This window comes from Oncorhynchus masou, chromosome 30 (assembly GCF_036934945.1).
Source record: "Oncorhynchus masou masou isolate Uvic2021 chromosome 30, UVic_Omas_1.1, whole genome shotgun sequence".
Taxonomy (NCBI): Eukaryota; Metazoa; Chordata; class Actinopteri; order Salmoniformes; family Salmonidae; genus Oncorhynchus; species Oncorhynchus masou.
In genome coordinates, this window is record NC_088241.1 from 18,397,032 (window position 1) to 18,417,857 (window position 20,826).

Genomic DNA, 20,826 nt, shown 5'->3' on the forward strand with positions numbered 1-20,826 from the left:
AACGAAGTTAGATGCGAAGAACCTAGGTTGAAGATATTTTTTCGACCTAGGGTAGAACTTCTCTGGGTTTGGCGGTGCAGATGAACGCGGGACTCGGGGTTAGGTGTTTTTGGTGGTAGCAGTTGGCCAGTTAAGTTCGCTTAACTAATAGCTATTGACAGACGATGTCACTGGCATTACTCGGCAACGCTAATGTGATTATCTAATTGCTAGCTGCCTGCCCTATTATCAGCGTAAGGTCAACAACCATGTCTTGCTGTCATGGATACGTTGGTTGGCATCATTCAGCAATGTGTTAGCAGATATGGTAAATGTTTGTTAACAGTAGAAGCTAGCTAACGACGCTACGCTTAATTCAAGCTGATTTTACAACGTTCCATGTTGCAGAATTATGGATTAATATTGTTTTTGGTCGAATCAGGTGTATATGTTAATATGAAAGTAAGTGGCGACTAGCTGGTGGCTAGGTAGTGGAATTCAAGTGAAGTTGCCCTGTGTTAACGTTAGCTCGCTAAGGAACGTTAGCATCTGTTAAAGCTAACGCTACTGGTGACTCGTTTGACAACCGACAGCGCGCCCTCGGGAGGCCTGTAAAAGTTTGTTCGCACGGGTGAATAAATTGTTTTCTGTCATCTAATTAATTTAAGCATTGGGCAAAATGTTACACGATTGATTTGAATGAGATCACATATAGGGATATTTACGGCGTGGCATCACCACCCTTACCTACTGTGTGCACAGACGAGGGTGACTGTTTCTGAATTATGTATTAGCAGTAGTACTATCTGTAATTGATACCAAATTGTGAAATTAAAATGTGAACTTTTTTTCTGTCTGGGGAATTTATATTGTTACAGAGCTGCGCCACACCAGTTGGTTAACGTTGACCAAATGCAATTTGATTTGTCAACACCTACACATTAAGTAACTGAGTTTGGGATTTCTCTGCCCATGGAGATTGACCAGGAGGATGATGAGGGGCGATTGTCTTGGTTTGGGGAGGGGTGTTTTTTTTTTTTGTGCCATTTGAGCAGCCATAGAGGAGGGAAACAATGATCGTACAGAAACATTAATGACAAAGCATCACCCTTTAGAACAGAGTCCGACAACTCTGGTCCTGGAGTGCTGCAGGCACTTCATGTTTTTAATTTAACTGACTTGAAAGACCAGGTTGTTGATTTTAGGCGATCATTAAACTGATCAATCAGCTCAGTTGGTCAGGTGTGGTGCCTGAAACCGAACAGGGTTGCCGACCCCTACTCTGTAAGATCTACTTCTCTTCACATAAACAGGCTCAATGTTTTGAACAGCTCCCCTCCTCCAGATCTGAAAGAGCATCGACACTGAACAAAAATATAAATGTAAAGTGTTGGTTTCATGAGTTGAAATTAAAAATCCAGAAATGTTCCATATGTACACATTTCTCAAATGTTCTGCACAAATGTACTTACCTGTTAATGAGCATTTCTACTTTGCCAAGATAATCTATCCACCTGATAGTAATAAGTAATCATCAATGAGATGATTAAACAGCATGATCATTACACAGGTGCACATTGTGCAGGGACCAAAGGCCACTCTAAAATGTAGGTTTTGTCACCCAACACAATGCCAAAGATGTCTCAAGTTTTGAGGAAGTGTGTAATTGGTATCATGACAGCAGGAATGTCCAACAGAGCTGTTACCAGAGAATTTAATGCTAATTTCTCTGCCATAAGCAGAGAATTTCTGTTTTAGAGAATTTGGCAGTACGTCCAACCGGTCTCAACCGCAGACCACGTGGGCGAGTGGTTTGCTGATGTCAATGTGAACAGTGCCCCATGGTTGCGATGGGGTTATGGTATTGGTATCACCCATTGAGCATGTTTGGCATTCTCTGTATCAAGGTGTATAACAGTGTGTTCCAGTTCCCACCAATATCCAGCAACTTTGCACAGCCATTGAAGAGGAGTGGGACAACATTCCACAGGCCACAATCAACAGCCTGATCAACTTTATGAGAAGAGATGTTGTGCTGCATGAGGCAAATAAATGGTGGTTACACCGGATACTGACCAGTTTTCTGATCCACACCATAACTCTTTTTTAAAGGTGCGCTATATATACAAACTATGTGGCCACCCCTTAACATCACTGGATTTGGCTATTTCAGCCACACCCGTTAGGTGAAGGAGGAATAATGGTCCGGGGCTGTTTTTCATGGTTCGGGCTAGGCTCCTTAGTTCCAGTGAAGGGAAATCTTAACACTACAGCATACAATGACATTCTAAACGATTATGTGCTTCCAACTGTGTGGTAATAGTTTGTGGAAGGCCCATTCCCGTTTCAGCATGACAATGCCTCCGAGCATGAAGCTAGGTCCATAAAGAAATGGTTGTTCGAGATCGGTGTGGAAGAACTTGACTGGCCCTCACAGAGCCCTGACCTCAACCCCATCGAACACATTTGGGATGAATTGGAATGCAGACTGCGAGCCAGACCTAATCGCTCAACATCAGTGTCCGACCTGACTAATGCTCTTGTGGCTGAATGGAAGCAAGTCCCCAGCTCCCCCCAGGAATGTTGCAACATCTAGTGGAAAGCCTTCCCAGAAGAGTGGAGGCTGTTATAGCAGCAAAGGGGGAACCGACTCCATATTAATGCCCATGATATTGGAATGAGATGTTTGACGAGCAGGTGTCCAGATACTTTGGTCATGTGAAATTCATAGATTAGGGTCCAATCCTTTTATTTAAATGAACTGTTTTCCTTATATGAACTATAACTTGGTAAAGTCTTTGAAATTGTTGCATGTAGCGTTTATATTTTTGTTCAGTGTGTATATATGTGTATGTATGTATATACAGTGGGGCAAAAAAGTATTTAGTCAGCCACCAATTGTGCAAGTTCTCCCACTTAAAAATATGAGAGAGGCCTGTAATTTTCATCATAGGTTCACTTCAACTATGACAGACAAAATGAGAAAAAACATTCCAGAAAATCACATTTTAGGATTTTTAATGGATTTATTTGCAAATTATGGTGAAAAATAAGCATTTGGTCACCTACAAACAAGCAAGATTTCTGGCTCTCACAGACCTGTAACTTATTTTTAAGAGGCTCCTCTGCCCTCCACTCGTTTTAATGGCACCTGTTTGAACTTGTTATCAGTATAAAAGACACCTGTCCACAACCTCAAACAGTCACACTCCAAACTCCACTATGGCCAAGACCAAAGAGCTGTCAAAGGACACCAGAAACAAAATTGTAGACCTGCACCAGGCTGGGAAGACTGAATATGCAATAGGTAAGCAGCTTGGTTTGAAGAAATCAATTGTGGGAGCAATTATTAGGAAATGGAAGACCTAGTGAATGACCTGCAGAGAGCTGGGACCAAAGTAACAAAGCCTACCATTAGTAACACACTACCCCGTCAGGGACTCAAATCCTGCAGTGCCAGACGTGTCCCCCTGCTTAAGCCAGTACATGTCCAGGCCCGTCAGAAGTTTGCTAGAGAACATTTGGATGATCCAGAAGAAGATTGGGAGAATGTCATACTTTTTTGGTAAAAACGCAACTCGTCATGTTTGGAGGACAAAGAATGCTGAGTTGCATCCAAAGAACACCATACTGTGAAGCATGGGGGTGGAAACATCATGCTTTGGGGCTGTTTTTCTGCAAAGGGACCAGGACGACTGATCCGTGTAAAGGAAAGAATGAATGGGGCCATGTATCGTGAGATTTTGAGTGAAAACCTCCTTCCATCAGCAAGGGCATTGAAGATGAAACGTGGCTGGGTCTTTCAGCATGACAATGATCCCAAACACACTGCCCGGGCAACAAAGGAGTGGCTTCGTAAGAAGCATTTCAAGGTCCTGGAGTGGCCTAGCCAGTCTCCAGATCTTAACCCCATAGAAAATCTTTGGAGGGAGTTGAAAGTCTGTGTTGCCCAGCAACAGCCCCAAAACATCACTGCTCTAGAGGAGATCTGCATGGAGGAATGGGCCAAAATACCAGCAACGGTGTGTGAAAACCTTGTGAAGACGTACAGAAAACATTTGACCTCTGTCATTGCCAACAAAGGGTATATAACAAAGCATTGAGAAACTTTTGTTATTGACAAAATACGTATTTTCCACCATAATATTCAGATAAATAAATTAAAAATCCTACAATGTGATTTTCTGGATGTTTTTTTCTCATTTTGTCTGTCATAGTTGAAGTGAACCTATGATGAAAATTACAGGCCTCATCTTTTTAAGTGGGAGAACTTGCACAATTGGTGGCTGACTAAATACTTTTTTCCCCCACTGTATATATATGTATGTGTGTAAATTGTTAATATATATATATATATATATATATATATATATATATACACACACTGCTCAAAAAAATTAAGGGAATACTTAAACAACACAATGTAACTCCAAGTCAATCACACTTCTGTGAAATCAAACTGTCCACTTAGGAATTAACACTGAGTGACAATACATTTCACATGCTGTTGTGCAAATGGAATGGACAACAGGTGGAAATTATAGGCAATTAGCAAGACACCCCCAATAAAGGAGTGGTTCTGCAGGTGGTGACCACAGACCACTTCTCAGTAACTGAGTCAGGTTTGTAGGCCTCCTTGCTCGCACACGCGGTTTCAGTTCTGCCCACAAATTCTCTGTGTGATTGAGGTCAGGGCTTTGTGATGGCCACTCCAATACCTTTACTTTGTTGTCCTTAAGCTATTTTGCCACAACTTTGGAAGTATGCTTGGTGTCATTGTCCATTTGGAAGACCCATTTGCGACCAAGCTTTAACTTCCTGACTGATGTCTTGAGATGTTGCTTCAATATCTCCACATAATTTTCCTGTCTCATGAAGCCGTCTATTTTGTGAAGTGCACCAGTCCCTCCTTCCCCCTTTTTCCTCCAAACATAACGATGGTCATTATGGCCAAACAGTTCTATTTTTCAGACCAGAGGACATTTCTCCAAAAAGTATGATCTTTATCCCCATGTGCAGTTGCAAACCGTAGTCTGGCTTTATTTATGGCGGTTTTGGAGCAGTGGCTTCTTCCTTGCTGAGCGGCCTTTCAGGTTATGTCTCGATAGAACTCGTTTTACTGTGGATATTGATACTTTTGTACCCGTTTCCTCCAGCATCTTCACAAGGTCCTTTGCTGTTTTGGGATTGATTTGCACTTTTCACACCGAAGTACATTCATCTCTAGGAGACAGAACGCGTCTCCTTCCTGAGCTGTATGACGGCTGCGTGGTCCCATGGTGTTTACACTTGTGTACTATAGTTTGTACAGATGAACGTGGTACCTTCAGGCGTTTGGAAATTGCTCCCAAGGATGAATCAGACTTTTTTTCTGAGGTCTTGGCTGATTTCTTATGATTTTCCCATGATGTTAACCAAAGAGGCACTGAGTTTGAAGGTAGGCCTTAATACATCCACAGGTACACCTCCAATTTACTCAAATGATGCCATGCCATAATTTTCTGGTATTTCCCAAGCTGTTTAAAGGCACACTAAGTTGACTGTATGTAAACTTCTGACCCACTGGAATTGTGAGACAGATATAAGTGAAATAATCTGTAAACAATTGTTTGAAAAATGAATTGTGCCATGCGCAAAGTAGATGTCCTAACCGACTTGCCAAAACTATAGTTTGTTAACCTCTCTAGGGTACGGGGGACGGTAATGTCCCACCTAGTCAACAGCCAGTGAAACTGCAGGGCGCCAAATTCAAAACAGAAATCCCATAATTAAAATTCCTCAAACGTACATGTATTTTACACCATTTTAAAGATACACTTCTTGTTAATCCCACCACAGTGTCCAATTTCAAAAAAGCTTTACAACGAAAGCAAACCAAACAATTATGTTAGGTCAGAGCCACACTTCTTGTTAATCCCACCACAGTGTCCAATTTCAAAAAAGCTTTACAACGAAAGCAAACCAAACAATTATGTTAGGTCAGAGCCAAGTCACAGAAAAACACAGCCATATTTCCAGCCAAAGAGAGGAGTCACAAAAAGCAGAAATGTAGATAAAATTAATCACTAACTTTTGATGATCTTCATCAGATGACACTCATAGGACTTCATGTTACACAATACATGTATGTTTTGTTCGGTAAAGTTCATATTTATATCCAAAACTCTGAGTTTACATTGGCGCGTTATGTTCAGTAGTTCCAAAACATCCGGTGATTTTGCAGAGAGCCACATCAATTTACAGAAATACTCATAATAAACATTGCTAAAAGATACAATTGTTATGCATGGATTTTAGATCCACTTCTCCTTAATGCAACCGCTGTGTCAGATTTCAAAAAAACTTTACGGAAAAAGCACACCATGGTAGCCTTGTGGCAGGGTAGCCTAGTGGTTAGAGCGTTGGACTAGTAACCGGAAGTTTGCAAGTTCACACCCCCGAGCTGACAAGGTACAAATCTCTCGTTCTGCCCCTGAACAGGCAGTTAACCCACTGTTCCTAGGCCGTCATTGAGAATAAGAATTTGTTCTTAACTGACTTGCCTAGTTAAAAAAACAAAACAAAAAATCTGAGTACGGCGCTCAGAGACCAAAACAACTCAAACAGATATCCACCATGTTGTGTATTCAACAGAAGTCAGAAATAGCATTATAAATATTCACTAACCTTTGATAATCTTCATCAGAATGCACTCCCAGGAATCCCAGTTCCACAATAAATGTTTGTTTTGTTTGATATTTGTCCATCATTTATGTCCAAATACCTCCTTTTTGATCACTAGGAGCAGACGAAAAGTCAAAAAGTTCCGTTACAGTCCGTAGAAACATGTCAAACGATGTATAGAATCAATCTTTAGGATGTTTTTAACATAAATCTTCAATAATGTTCCAACCGTAGAATTCCTATGTCTGTAGAATTGCAATGGAACAGAGCTAACTATCACGTGAGTGCGCGAGACTGAGCTCATGGCACTCTGCCAGACCTCTGACCCAATCCCCTCTCATTCGCCCCCCCCCCCACTTCACAGTAGAAGCATCAAACAAGGTTCTAAAGACTGTTGACATCTAGTGGAAGCCTTAGGAAGTGCAATATGACCCCATAGACACTGTATTTGATAGGCCAAGAGTTGAAAAACTACAAACCTCAGATTTCCCACTTCCTGGTTGGATATTTTTGTCAGGTTTTTACCTGCCATATGAGTTCTGTTATACTCACAGACATAATTCAAACAGTTTTAGAAACTTCAGTGTTTTCTATCCAAATCTACAAATTATATGCATATTATAGCTTTTATGGCTGAGTAGCAGGCAGTTTAATTTGGGCACGCTTTTCATCCAAAATTCCCAATGCTGCCCCCTACCCTAGAGAAGTTAACAAGAAATGTATGGAGTGGTTGAAAAACGAGTTTTAATGACTCCAAGCTAAGTGTATGTAAACTTCTGATTTCAACTGTGTGTGTGTGTGTGTGTGTGTGTGTGTGTGTGTGTGTGTGTGTGTGTACACAGTACTAGTAACACGTTTGGGGTGGACACCTACTCATTCAAGCGTTTTTCTTTATTTTTTACTATTTTCTACATTGTATAATAATAGTAAAGACATCCAAACTATTAAAAAACACATGGAATCATGAATTAACCAAAATGTGTTGAACAAATCCAAAATATATTTTATATTTCAGATTCTCCAAAGTAGCCACCCTTTGCCTTGATGACAGTTTTGCACACTCTTGGCATTCTCTCAACCAGCTTCATGAGGTAGTCATCTGGAATGGAATGCGTTTAAATTAGCAGGTGTACTTTGTTAAAAGTTCATTTGTGGAATTTCTTAATGCGTTTGAGCCAATCTGTTGTGTCTTGACAAGGTATGGTATACAGAAGAAAGCCCTATTTGGTAAAAGACCAAGGCCATATTATGGCAAGAACAGCTCAAATAAACAAAGAGAAACGACAGTCCATCATTACTTTAAGACATGAAGGTCAGTCAATATGGAAAATGTTAAAAACTTTTGAAAGTTTCTTCAAGTGTAGTCGCAAAGACAATCAAACGCTATCTATTTTTCTATCTTTGCTTAAAACTTGGTTAGTTGAAGTCAAACCATCTGCCGTCCAAATTCAAAACTCAAAGTCAAATATAGACTTATTGACACTCTGTGCACTTTCACATTTTTACACTTCTCACATTCATTCACCTACTGTATGTTACATGCATGTTCAAACCACACAAGCCCACACATTCACGTTACATACAATTTTCTTTAAAAAAGCTGATATTTAATTAAACTCAGTATGTGAATGTTAAGGAGTTTTTTTTGTGTGCACAATACACATAGGCCCACTGATTTTTCTCATTTAAATGTTCATTGTGTCTCATCACTAAAGCCTTTGTGACGGGTCACTCAACGTTTTCATTGTAGTTTTTGGACCGGGTTTTTGCCATTTTCGATGACATAATAGTGGTTACTGATTGACTGGGCCAATTTGCTCCCTGTGTGTTTGTAAATGGGTGGCTGTAAATGAGTTGTCGCAATAAAGCCTTCAGGCATTAGTCCCAGCTGACATTGACTCAAGAATGGTCTGTACAGTTATGGTGCATTAGAGTTGAGGAGCAAGTGCTCAGTTCACTATGGGAGAAGGGAGCTGAAATACAATCGTGCTGCTTCTCAATGCAGCCTAAAATCCCTGCATTTATGGTGCTACTTGCCAGGAGTCTTAGCTTTTTTACATTGGGTTTTAAGATCCCTTACACAGGTGTGGATCATGGCAATGGACTGTATAGGATCCAGCGATGCCTTCAAACTGGGGATTTTAGGAAGCATCGTTAGGAGGTAAGCATTTATTTGGTTTTCTTCAGGCACACTCTTCTTCCGAGCAGCATATGATGAAATCTTAAGCCTAGTCTTGTGTAACTCTGTTACCAATTCCTCCATGAGCTAACAAACATGTTTCTGAGAGAAGCGTGTGCACATTTTTTGGGAAATGTAGCCTACTGGTACGCACCATTTAAATTATAATCTTATTTCCATTTCCTGGGAACGTGCAACTAGAAAAACATGTAGTACACAGGCTACTATGTAAAAAGAGGTTGATGGTTTTAGGAGGCATTTTTGTCCCTGATGTTCTCACAAAAGTGCTTTTGGAGCATAATGACATGCTCTGTTTTGTCAGAAGCTGTATTGTTTGCTGTATGAGTGGTTAAGCAGGTCGGCCTACTGAAGGTAAACTGCTGCCCCCTCCCTGAGCTGGGCTACTGGAATCCATAGTGGCACATGTCTCAAGACTTGGCATCATTAAGTCTCTGTGGTATTGCTGGCTGGGTCAGTCGTTTTCTTTGTCTTAAAATGCCTTAGTCTGAGGTATGCACTGACGACTGGGGCGCCAGGTTGCCTAGTGGTTAGAGCATTGGACTAGTAACCGGAAGGTTGCAAGATCGACCCTCCGAGCTGACAAGGTACAAATCTGTCCTTCTGCCCCTGAACAAGGCAGTTACCCCACTATTCCTAGGCCGTCATTGAAAATAAGAATTTGTTCTTAACTGACTTGCCTCGTTAAATAAAGGTAAAATAATAATAAACTCACTGTCATGTGCAGACTGACTTGACTGCCTGCCTGACGTGTGTACAGACCTGTTAAAGTCTGCCTCACCCGTGTAGCTGCAGGATGGAGAGACTAGGGAAAAAGAGGTAGAGAGGGTGGGGGCCTAGACCTGTGAGCCTCGTTGTAGCGTTTCCTATCCCGGATTAACTCACTGACGGAGATGTTGTTGAGTACCTGCCAACTCAGGCCTCGCTTTCCTGCACCACAACACCAGGGAAGGACTGAGGAGATGGACGCACAGGGCATAATGGGACCTACAGGCTAGATACCAGGTCAAAATGTAGAGCAACGTAGAAATGGGGTGAGTCACGGCACTCGAGGCCTCTGATTAAATTCAACTATCGGTTTACCCTCTAGCCATTTGTTGGTATGTGTGTGTGTTGCTGCCTGCTGTGTTTACTGTATATAGAGTATTTATAGTGGAAGATCAAGCCGCTCCAGAGGTAGGCTAAATTCCCCCAGGAATGTTTCCAGAGTACTCAGGGGGTAGAGCTGAGCCAGTCAGTCACACTTTGGCTGTGGTACCTGAAATAGGGCTCTGTTGTTTTAAGCCAGGGATCTCCGTGAAACCTTTAAAATCCGGTGCTTTTGGAGGACTTAGGCCAAACAGGCACGAGAGAGAGTGAGAGGCAGCCAGACTTCCCCCTGAACAGGTACTGGGACAGAAAGGCACTTTTTCCGATTTAAAGAAAGGCAACTGGGACAGAGCTGAGTTTGTCTGGGATAATAACTACACTGGCTAGATAGATGCTGTGGCAGGCCTGAGTTTGTCTGGGATAGTAACTAGACTAGCTAGATAGATGCTGTGGCAGGCCTGAGTTTGTCTGGGATAGTAACTAGACTAGCTAGATAGATGCTGTGGCAGGGCTGAGTATATCTGGGATAGTAACTAGACTAGCTAGATAGATGCTGTGGCAGGGCTGAGTTTGTCTGGGATAGTAACTAGACTAGCTAGATAGATGCTGTGGCAGGGCTGAGTTTGTCTGGGATAGTAACTAGACTAGCTAGATAGATGCTGTGGCAGGGCTGAGTTTGTCTGGGATAGTAACTAGACTAGCTAGATAGATGCTGTGGCAGGGCTGAGTATATCTGGGATAGTAACTAGACTAGCTAGATAGATGCTGTGGCAGGGCTGAGTTTGTCTGGGATAGTAACTAGACTAGCTAGATAGATGCTGTGGCAGGGCTGAGTTTGTCTGGGATAGTAACTAGACTAGCTAGATAGATGCTGTGGCAGGGCTGAGTATATCTGGGATAGTAACTAGACTAGCTAGATAGATGCTGTGGCAGGGCTGAGTATATCTGGGATAGTAACTAGACTAGCTAGATAGATGCTGTGGCAGGGCTGAGTTTGTCTGGGATAGTAACTAGACTAGCTAGATAGATGCTGTGGCAGGGCTGAGTTTGTCTGGGATAGTAACTAGACTAGCTAGATAGATGCTGTGGCAGGGCTGAGTATATCTGGGATAGTAACTAGACTAGCTAGATAGATGCTGTGGCAGGGCTGAGTTTGTCTGGGATAGTAACTAGACTAGCTAGATAGATGCTGTGGCAGGGCTGAGTTTGTCTGGGATAGTAACTAGACTAGCTAGATAGATGCTGTGGCAGGGCTGAGTATATCTGGGATAGTAACTAGACTAGCTAGATAGATGCTGTGGCAGGGCTGAGTATATCTGGGATAGTAACTAGACTAGCTAGATAGATGCTGTGGCAGGGCTGAGTTTGTCTGGGATAGTAACTAGACTAGCTAGATAGATGCTGTGGCAGGGCTGAGTTTGTCTGGGATAGTAACTAGACTAGCTAGATAGATGCTGTGGCAGGGCTGAGTTTGTCTGGGATAGTAACTAGACTAGCTAGATAGATGCTGTGGCAGGGCTGAGTATATCTGGGATAGTAACTAGACTAGCTAGATAGATGCTGTGGCAGGGCTGAGTTTGTCTGGGATAGTAACTAGACTAGCTAGATAGATGCTGTGGCAGGGCTGAGTTTGTCTGGGATAGTAACTAGACTAGCTAGATAGATGCTGTGGCAGGGCTGAGTATATCTGGGATAGTAACTAGACTAGCTAGATAGATGCTGTGGCAGGGCTGAGTATATCTGGGATAGTAACTAGACTAGCTAGATAGATGCTGTGGCAGGCCTGAGTTTGTCTGGGATAGTAACTAGACTAGCTAGATAGATGCTGTGGCAGGGCTGAGTTTGTCTGGGATAGTAACTAGACTAGCTAGATAGATGCTGTGGCAGGGCTGAGTATATCTGGGATAGTAACTAGACTAGCTAGATAGATGCTGTGGCAGGGCTGAGTATATCTGGGATAGTAACTAGACTAGCTAGATAGATGCTGTGGCAGGCCTGAGTTTGTCTGGGATAGTAACTAGACTAGCTAGATAGATGCTGTGGCAGGGCTGAGTTTGTCTGGGATAGTAACTAGACTAGCTAGATAGATGCTGTGGCAGGGCTGAGTTTGTCTGGGATAGTAACTAGACTAGCTAGATAGATGCTGTGGCAGGCCTGAGTATATCTGGGATAGTAACTAGACTAGCTAGATAGATGCTGTGGCAGGCCTGAGTTTGTCTGGGATAGTAACTAGACTAGCTAGATAGATGCTGTGGCAGGGCTGAGTATATCTGGGATAGTAACTAGACTAGCTAGATAGATGCTGTGGCAGGGCTGAGTATATCTGGGATAGTAACTAGACTAGCTAGATAGATGCTGTGGCAGGCCTGAGTTTGTCTGGGATAGTAACTAGACTAGCTAGATAGATGCTGTGGCAGGGCTGCATTTGTCTGGGATAGTAACTAGACTAGCTAGATAGATGCTGTGGCAGGCCTGAGTTTGTCTGGGATAGTAACTAGACTAGCTAGATAGATGCTGTGGCAGGGCTGCATTTGTCTGAGGGTGGGGGGTAGAAGGTACTGTGATGTATCCTAGCCAATCTAGTAAGGTTGCCGCTAAATGGAGGTTGTACTTGGGACGTACAGGTAAGACCAAATATCTTGTGGTGCTGTTAGTGATGGGAAATGTAGACGTGATATCTATGGTGTTTCTGATGGGACAGGGAGTTAGTGAGGGCTTCTCTTTGGTTTCTGCAGTGTGTGACCATATATAGGTTTGAGGTGTTTTGTGTAATAAATTGGTAATAATGCAGACTCGTCCAAAGCAACATGAACACAGGCTACATTCAGCAGCAGCTGATTATGTGGTGAGTGCCGAGTATCCTCCAGGGTTGAGGTCAATTCAAAATGAAGGCAGTCAATTCAGGAAGTAAACTGAAATTCCAGGTCAATAATTTTAGAAAGGGCACCTATGTTCTATGCTTTAATTCAAAGCTTTTTCCATTTGTTAATTTTCAATTCAAATCACTTCCTGAATTGACTGCATTCCATTTGAATTGACCCCAACCATGGTATCTCTGAGTGTGTGTTAACCCACACCTCTCGTCTCTGTGGTTCCCTAGGTCCCTGGATGCCCCACGGCACTCCGTCCTCGCTCGCCCTCCCGATGGCCGGCAGCTGACCCCGCCCCCCAGGATGACGGTGAGAGAGCGGCTGCGAGAGAAGATCTCGGCGGCGTTTTACCGCCATGGGCTGCTTTGCGCTTCCTATCCAGTGCCCATCATCCTCTTCACCTCTGCCAGTATTCTCGCCTGCTGGTACGTCTGAGGAAGGGGAGTGTCTATGAGGGAAGCGGGTTCTGGGGATGGGCGTGTGCATCTTCAAGAGATTATATGTGAGAGTTCTTGTACTGGTTTCTCTGAACACGGTTTTGGCAGGTTTTGAAAGGATTGTATGTAATTTTTTCTATCCACATGGGCAGAGGTGAGATGGTAGGTCAGTAAAATAGAAGAGAAGCAGATGGATAAACATAAAAAAAAAAAAGAGGTCAACAACAGGTGGGAGAAAAAGGAGCAGGCCTTGCAAAACCCAGTCAACTAAATGAAACGGCCATAGCCATACACATAAATCAGCACTCGGAACAGAACACACACATTTCCACCTCAAAGTTCCACATTCGAGGTCAACCCAGTCACAGTTGAAAGGTCACAGATGAGAAGTCAGGACAGGATGGAACGAATACGGTACAGCATGGAACCGTGGAGGCAACAGTGCAGTGCCAAAAGCACGGCTGGCTGACGGCTGCACTGAGTGCAGGGAATTAAAGGGGTGGAAGCAGAGTTAAAAAGAGAGACACAGCAGAGGGCTGTGAGAAAGTGACCCCTGGAGAATAGGCCTATCTGTGTGTTCCTGGCCCTCCATCTGCCTCCCAGGAGGTGGGGGCTCCTGCTGCAAAACAAAAGCCCTTTGTGGCAGTACAGTGACCTTAGAGAGAGGGAGAGGGAGAGAGGGTGTAGTGTCCTCAAAGAGAAATCTGTATCCCGTGGCCTGACAGGCTGCCAAAGAACCAGGATGAAAGAGTGTTCAAGCACTTAGATACTGAGCAACACTGTCAGTCACGTCACTATTAAAAAAAAAAAACAAGCATTTCACTACACCCGCAAAACATCTGCTAAATATGTGTATGTGACCAAAAATATTTTATTTATTGTACTATACTTTGGAACTATGCAAACTGCACATTTTGATGTGGTGCAGGTCAGGGATACTGAGTCAGTATTGACAGTGTTTAGTGTATAGAACACCCATAAACGTTTCAGTGTGTTCAGTCCTCAAAATCTGAAAATCAATTTCCCAATACCCTGTTGGAATCTTTAGTTAATTATTCAAGAGGTTTGAAATGCTTTTGCTCATCTATGGAAGTGGGCTTCAACTTCGAAGGCAACACAGCAAGGGCTATACCCTTCACAGTGGGGTAGTCTCCTCACGAGGGGTAATAAGATTTTAAGAGATTTTAACTGGTTATGGTTGGCGTCCTCCAAATTTGTACCTACATTCATCCCTTTGCTACAGTATTGCCAGGCTGTCGCCATCATTTCCAGTCGTGGCAAAGTGTACCCAATGGCCTAACAGAGACAGACAAATGCAGCACTGTCACTCTGGCTGTTTGTCTTAGCCTGAATTTTGGAGGCGCCCTTGAACTTAATGCACTTGTTGGTTTTCTTTGTTTTTTTCCCTAATTTAAAATGAGTTTGTTCACAGGGCAAATGGGCCCTAAAGTGGTCATTTCTAGGAGAATGGTTGAGTGAAGACGATGACAACCTGGGATGAAAGGTTGTAGTTACTTACTCTTGCATTAGGGTGGAATTAGTGAGCATTAGTAGACTCATGTTTTACAAACACACATTCATGAGTGGATATGGTATCGGCATACATATTAAGCGCTAAACCCCTTCAATCCTTTTCTCATTAAGTGTGTGTGTGTATGTGTGTGTGTTCGTTCCTGTGTCAGTGTGTGGGGCATGCAATTGTGCACGTGCGAGTGTATCGGTCTACTAAATCTTGTAAATCTCAGTGTGTTTCGTAAGAGCCAACCTCTTCCCAGGGAAACGGGTGGTCGGTCTCTAGTTAATGCTAAATCTGCCAACAAAGGACAGGGGAGGCAGTGGCATCGACTTCTTTTTTTCACTTACACAGACAATCACACACTTGCACACTCAGGGATGCTTATATACACATACATGTATTATTATACTGAACAAAAATATAAACGCAACATATAGTGTTGGTTTCATGTGTTAAAATAAAAGATCCCCGAAATTCTCTCAAATTTGGTGCACACATTTGTTTACATCCCTGTTAGTGAGCATTTCGCCTTGGCCAAGATAATCCATTCACCTAACAGGTGTGGTATATCAAGAAGCTAATTGACCGTACGATCATTACACAGGTGCACCTTGTGCTGGGGACAATAAAAAGCCACTCTAAAATATGCAGGTTTGTCACACAAAATGTGTTACCACAGATGTCTCAAGTTGAGGGAGCGTGCAATTAGCCTACACCTGTGGGATTGTCTGAGAGCAGCCACCCAGACAGCTGATGAAACTGTGGGTTTGCACAACTGAAGAATTTCTGCACAAACTGTCAGAAACCATCTCAGGGAACGTGCTCGTCGTCCTCACCAAGGTCTTGACCTGACTGCAGTTCAGCATCGCAACCAACTTCAGTGGGCAAATGCTCACATTAGATAGCCATTGGCACGCTGGAGAAGTGTGCTCTTCACGGATTAATCCTGGTTTCAACTGTACCAGCAGATGGTGTCGTGTGGGCTGGTGGTTTGCTATTGTGAACAGAATTCCCTATGGTGGCAGTGGGGTTATGGTATAGGCAGGCATAAGCTACAGACTATGAACACAATCGCATTTTATCGATGGCGATTTGAATGCACAAAGATGCCGTGACAAGATCCTGAGGCCCATTATTGTGCCATTCATCCGACGCAATCACCTAATTTTTCAGTATGATAATGCACAGCCCCATGTCGCAAGGATCTGTACACAATTCCTGGAAGCTGAAAATGTCCCAGTTCTTCCATGACCTGCATACTCTCCAGACATGTCGCCCATTGAGCACGTTTGGGATGCTCTGGAACGATGTGTACGACAGCTTGTACCAGTTCCCGCCAATATCCAGCAACTTTGCAACAGCTTGATCAACTCTATGCTAAAGAGATGTCTTGCTACATGAGGCAAATAATGGTCACACCAGATATTGATTGGTTTTCTGATCCACGTCCCTACTGTTTCTTTTAAGGTATCTGTGACCAACAGATGCATATCTGTGTTCCCAGTCATGTGCAATCCATAGATTAGGGCCTATTGAATTTTTTTGAATTGACTGATTTCCTTATTTGAACTGTAACTCAGTAAAATCTTTGAAATTGTTGCCTGTTGTGTTTATTTTTGTTCAGTGTACGTTTAATTATCATTTTGGTAGAGTGTGTGTATTTTAGTGCTGGGATAATAATTCACAATACTCAAGCCTGTAACTAATATTCAGACCACACTGTCACTTATTCTCCATTCCCATGTTCTCACCAGGCCTTGCTCTCTCCCCCTCTCTCAGTTACCCTCTGCTGCGGCTGCCTCTGCCGGGGACCGGGCCGGTGGAGTTCACCACACGGGTCCGAGATTATACCGTCCCTTCCCATGAGCCCCAGGGAGATCTCGGCGAGCGGCCTGACTGGGTAAGACTCATGGTCAAAAGATCACCCCACTTACAGTACCCACATGGCTTGACTGTTTACATGGTACATTTGTAATATCATGATCTTTAAAAAATAAACCTAACACCACTAAGTACCATTTGGTACCAGGTAGTTTCCAATTGCATTGAGTGTTTGAAATACCAGCTGAAAAAGGGACTGTAAAATAACAAACTCATCCAATTCTCTGCCATGTTTTATAAAAACCCTCATGGCTCTGTTCCTCCAGTATCGGGGTCCTCCGGTGGCCTACATCCAACAGGTCCTGGTGAAGGCAGCTGTGTCTCCCTGGGACAGTACGCTGGTCCCTGTGGACGTGTTCCGCTCCCCACTGGGCCGCGTATTCAGCCTGCTGGAGGAGATCCGCAACCATGTACACAACGACGGGTATGGGAAACTACACACGCACATCCAATGTCTCTCCCCCACCTCGAGCTTTCTCTACCATTTTAAAATGCACCTTGACTTGACCGGACTTACATTTCATCTCTTTGCAGTTCTGGGGTAAGGAGCCTGGAGGCGCTCTGCCTGCAGGTGACGGACCTGTTGCCGGGGTTACGGCGTATGCAGAAAGTGCTTCCGGAGCACGGTTGTCTGCTGGTCTCCCCCGGCAACTACTGGCAGAACCAGCGGGAGCTGTTTGACTCTGACCCCGACCTGCTGAAGACCGTCCACCAGCACGAACCCAAAGGACTGCACACCTCCGCCACACTGAGAGGTAGAGCGGGGAGGAAGGGACGGGGGGTGAGGTAAATGGAGGGCAGAGCAAAGGAATCATCCTTTTGTATCCCTTTGGCTAATGCTCATTGAGCCACAACCAGAGCGTGTGAGCAGAGCCGCTCATCACTAATGGAGTGGTTCTTGCGCTCCATGTCGTTTCCACTAAAGACCCGCGCCAAATTCGCTCCATTCATTAAAATCACAATTTAACCAACACCCGTCTATTTTTGTGACTACCTGGATCTACAAATCAAATCAAATTGTTTTTGTCACATGCGCTGAATACAACAGATTACAGTGAAATGCTTACTACAAGCCCTTAACCAACAATGCAGTTTTAAGAAAAATAAGTGTTGAAGTATTTGCTAGTGAAAAATAACAAATAATTAAAGAGCAACAATAAAATAACAGTAGCGAGGCTATATTTTACTTATTTGTATTTTATTTAACCTTTTTATTTAACTAGGCAAGTCAGTTAAGAACAAATTCTTATTTACAGTGACGGCCTATATACAGGGGGTACCGGTACAGAGTCAATGTGCAGGGGCACAGGTTAGTCGAGGTAATTGGGGTAATATGTACATGTAGGTAGAGGTAAAGTGACTATGAATAGATAATAAACAGAGAGTAGGAACAGCGTAAAGGTGGTAGTGGTGGGGGGTTCAAAGCAAATAGTCTGGGTAGCCATTTGACTTGGGGGTAGCAGCTGTTAAGAAGCTTTTTGGACCAAGACTTGGCACTCCGGTACTGCTTGCCGTGAGGTAGCAGAGAGAACAGTCTATGACTAGGGTGGCTGGAGTCTTTGGCAATTTTTAGGGCCTTCCTCTGACACCGCCTGGTATAGAGGTCCTGGATGGCAGGAAGCTTGGCCCCAGTGATGTACTGGACCATATGCACTACCCTCTGTAATGCCTTGTGGTCGGAGGCCGAGCAGTTGCCATACCAGGCGGTGATGCAACCAGTCAGAATGCTCTCGATGGTGCAGCTGTATAACGTTTTGAGGATCTGAGGACCCATGACAGATCTTTTCAGTCTCTGAGGTGGAATAGGGATTGTCGTGCCCTCTTCACGACTGTCTTGGTGTGTTTGGATCATGATACTTGTTGGTGATGTGGACATCAAGGAACTTGAATCGCTCAACCTGCTCCACTGAGGAAGTCCAGGATCCAGTTGCAGAGGGAGGTATTTAGTCCCAGGCTCCTTAGCTTAGTGATGAGCTTTGGGGGCACTATGGTGTACCAATTGTTTTTTAAGTATTGAAACCAAACCATATGGATTTGAATGAAAGCTGTTTGAATAAACATGTGAAGATGAATGAACGTCATTCCAAATAGGCTACATGTCATATTAAACCACATATAAACACTCTAAACAGGTCAGGAGCCAGACATGGAGCCTATGAAGGAACTCATTATTTAGGCTATTATTTCAATTATTTCAAGGCTGCAGCCTACAAAGAAATACATTGTGAAGGATTTGTGAATGCAACCCCAGGCTGGTAGGAACATAGTGCTCAGCATTTAAACAACATTTAGTTGTATTAAATCATTGTAGTCTATAAATTTGGCATTTAGGCTGTGACTTACTTAGCATTAAATGCAAACTAAATGAAAAATGCCTTATCAGTCTGTCTACAGTGCCTTTAATAAATGTTTTGAATACATGCCAGTCTGTGGCTTCAGGCTCATGCGATTGATGCCTGGAGAGCGAGCCAGCAGCGGAGAATATCCTCTCCAAACTTGCAGAGCAACTGGGGAAGCTAAACACCATTTTGGCCACTCTTGCCAGGCTGAGCTGAGATGTAGAGTTGTTTTAAAAATGTTCTATAGGAAGGCCTAAAGGTTTTTAGGCAAATTAACCCAATCAAAACAGAAAGCTCCTTGAAAGTGGGAATGTACCAGGCCTATTGGGCCAAAATATTTATGGCCTAATTTATCTCTATTAAGGGATTAGATTTTTTTGTTTACAAGTACTTTGCTACAATGCCACAGTTAGTTATTTACAAACCTTGTTCCTTTCTTTTAGCATGTGGATGTAGTATACGGTCATGCTTTCGGGATACGTATCTTTTCAGATTCCACAATGATTTTCTAGTTGTAGACACTACATCAACAAACTCCTTCTCTTGCTCTTGGTCCTCATCTTTGTACGTCAACTTGATTTTGCACCTGTGTGTTTTATCAGTTTCTTTATAAAAAAATGTTTTGTGAACTCCGTGGCTGTAGCTAAAGCATGGGGCTATAGCAGCACACAAGTAGACTACAAATGCATGCTGGGATGGACATGCCCTGAGCTCCTGAAGTGAGCGCTACTTTTTTGGAGCGAAATTAGAGCGGGCAAGATGGCTGACACTCCAGCCTTTTGGGAATCTCACGCCGTGCTCCAGTCAAATTGGGCACGCTCCTCACTGCTCACATACTCTGGCCCCAACTAATGTCAGGTAGACTGGGAATGCTGATATTGTTCATTGCTAAGTGTGTGTGTGTGTGTGTGTGTGTGTGTGTGTGTGTGTTAGACCTGCTGTTTGGCGTCCCGGTGAAACACACAGGGGTGAGTCTGTACAGCAGGAAGAGGGTGGTCACCTACACCATCACCATGGTCCTGGGCAGCTACGACGCCAGGTTCCTGTCTAGCCTGCGGGCACGTCTCCGCCAGCTGCACCCCTCGGTGAACTGCAGCCTGCGCGAGGACCACATGGTACACGTGCACTTCAAGGAGGAGATAGGCATGGCCGAGCTCATCCCCCTGGTCACCACCTACATCATACTTTTCGCCTACATCTACTTCTCCACACGTAAGTCTCTGACTGGAGTCTGGGTGCTACGGGGGCATCTCAATAGTCCAGAGGTTCACTTCATCTGCACCGATCTGAAAGAGTTGGCTTAGTTTCATTTAGTTAAAGATGCATCCTTCTTTCCATCCATTCTTCCTTGAAGTAATGTGTCCCATTACTAAAGCCGGGGGGGGGGGGTTGGTTTCAAAAGAAATGCTGAAGTCGGATGTCTTGCTTTGTGGGCGTCTCGTTTTCACTGGGATATTGTTCCCAGGTGCCCAGTCAAGGCCACAGAGCCAAGGTCCAGATTAGTGTGTGTGTGTGTGTGTGTGACTGAGTCCTAGCCAAGGCTGGTCCTGTCTCGTCCAGGGATAATCTCCTACACAGGAACACTGTAGTCCACCATAATAATCTACCATGATAAGACTCACCAATGTGTGCCAACACCAAGAATATGCTGGCATGCACACACATGCAATCTGTACAGTGCACAAACCTCATTTCAACTAAAAGCTGCATAAACTCTCATGCTAAGAGACATTCTTCTTTGTAGTGTGGGTGTTAGACAGAGTCCTATGCTAACTCTTTCCTCCCAGTGTATGTAGACTCTATGCTAACTCTTTCCTCCCAGTGTATGTAGACTCTATGCTAACTCTTTCCTCCC

At 43.6% G+C, this 20,826-nt stretch overlaps 1 protein-coding gene across 4 annotated transcripts in view; it reads left to right on the plus strand.

Annotated features, from left to right (window-relative positions):
• The window catches only part of LOC135522228 (sterol regulatory element-binding protein cleavage-activating protein-like), a 37,308-nt gene that overhangs the window by 314 nt on the left and 16,168 nt on the right, over positions 1-20,826 (plus strand). The window contains exons 1-6 of one of the 4 annotated variants that reach the window (XM_064948299.1): positions 6,957-8,803; positions 13,029-13,223; positions 16,531-16,651; positions 16,899-17,056; positions 17,167-17,387; positions 19,905-20,183. In XM_064948299.1, the coding sequence (XP_064804371.1) occupies positions 8,736-8,803; positions 13,029-13,223; positions 16,531-16,651; positions 16,899-17,056; positions 17,167-17,387; positions 19,905-20,183 (1,042 nt within the window). In that variant the 5' untranslated portion in view covers positions 6,957-8,735. The other 3 variants (XM_064948300.1, XM_064948302.1, XM_064948301.1) reach the window with 3 other exon arrangements.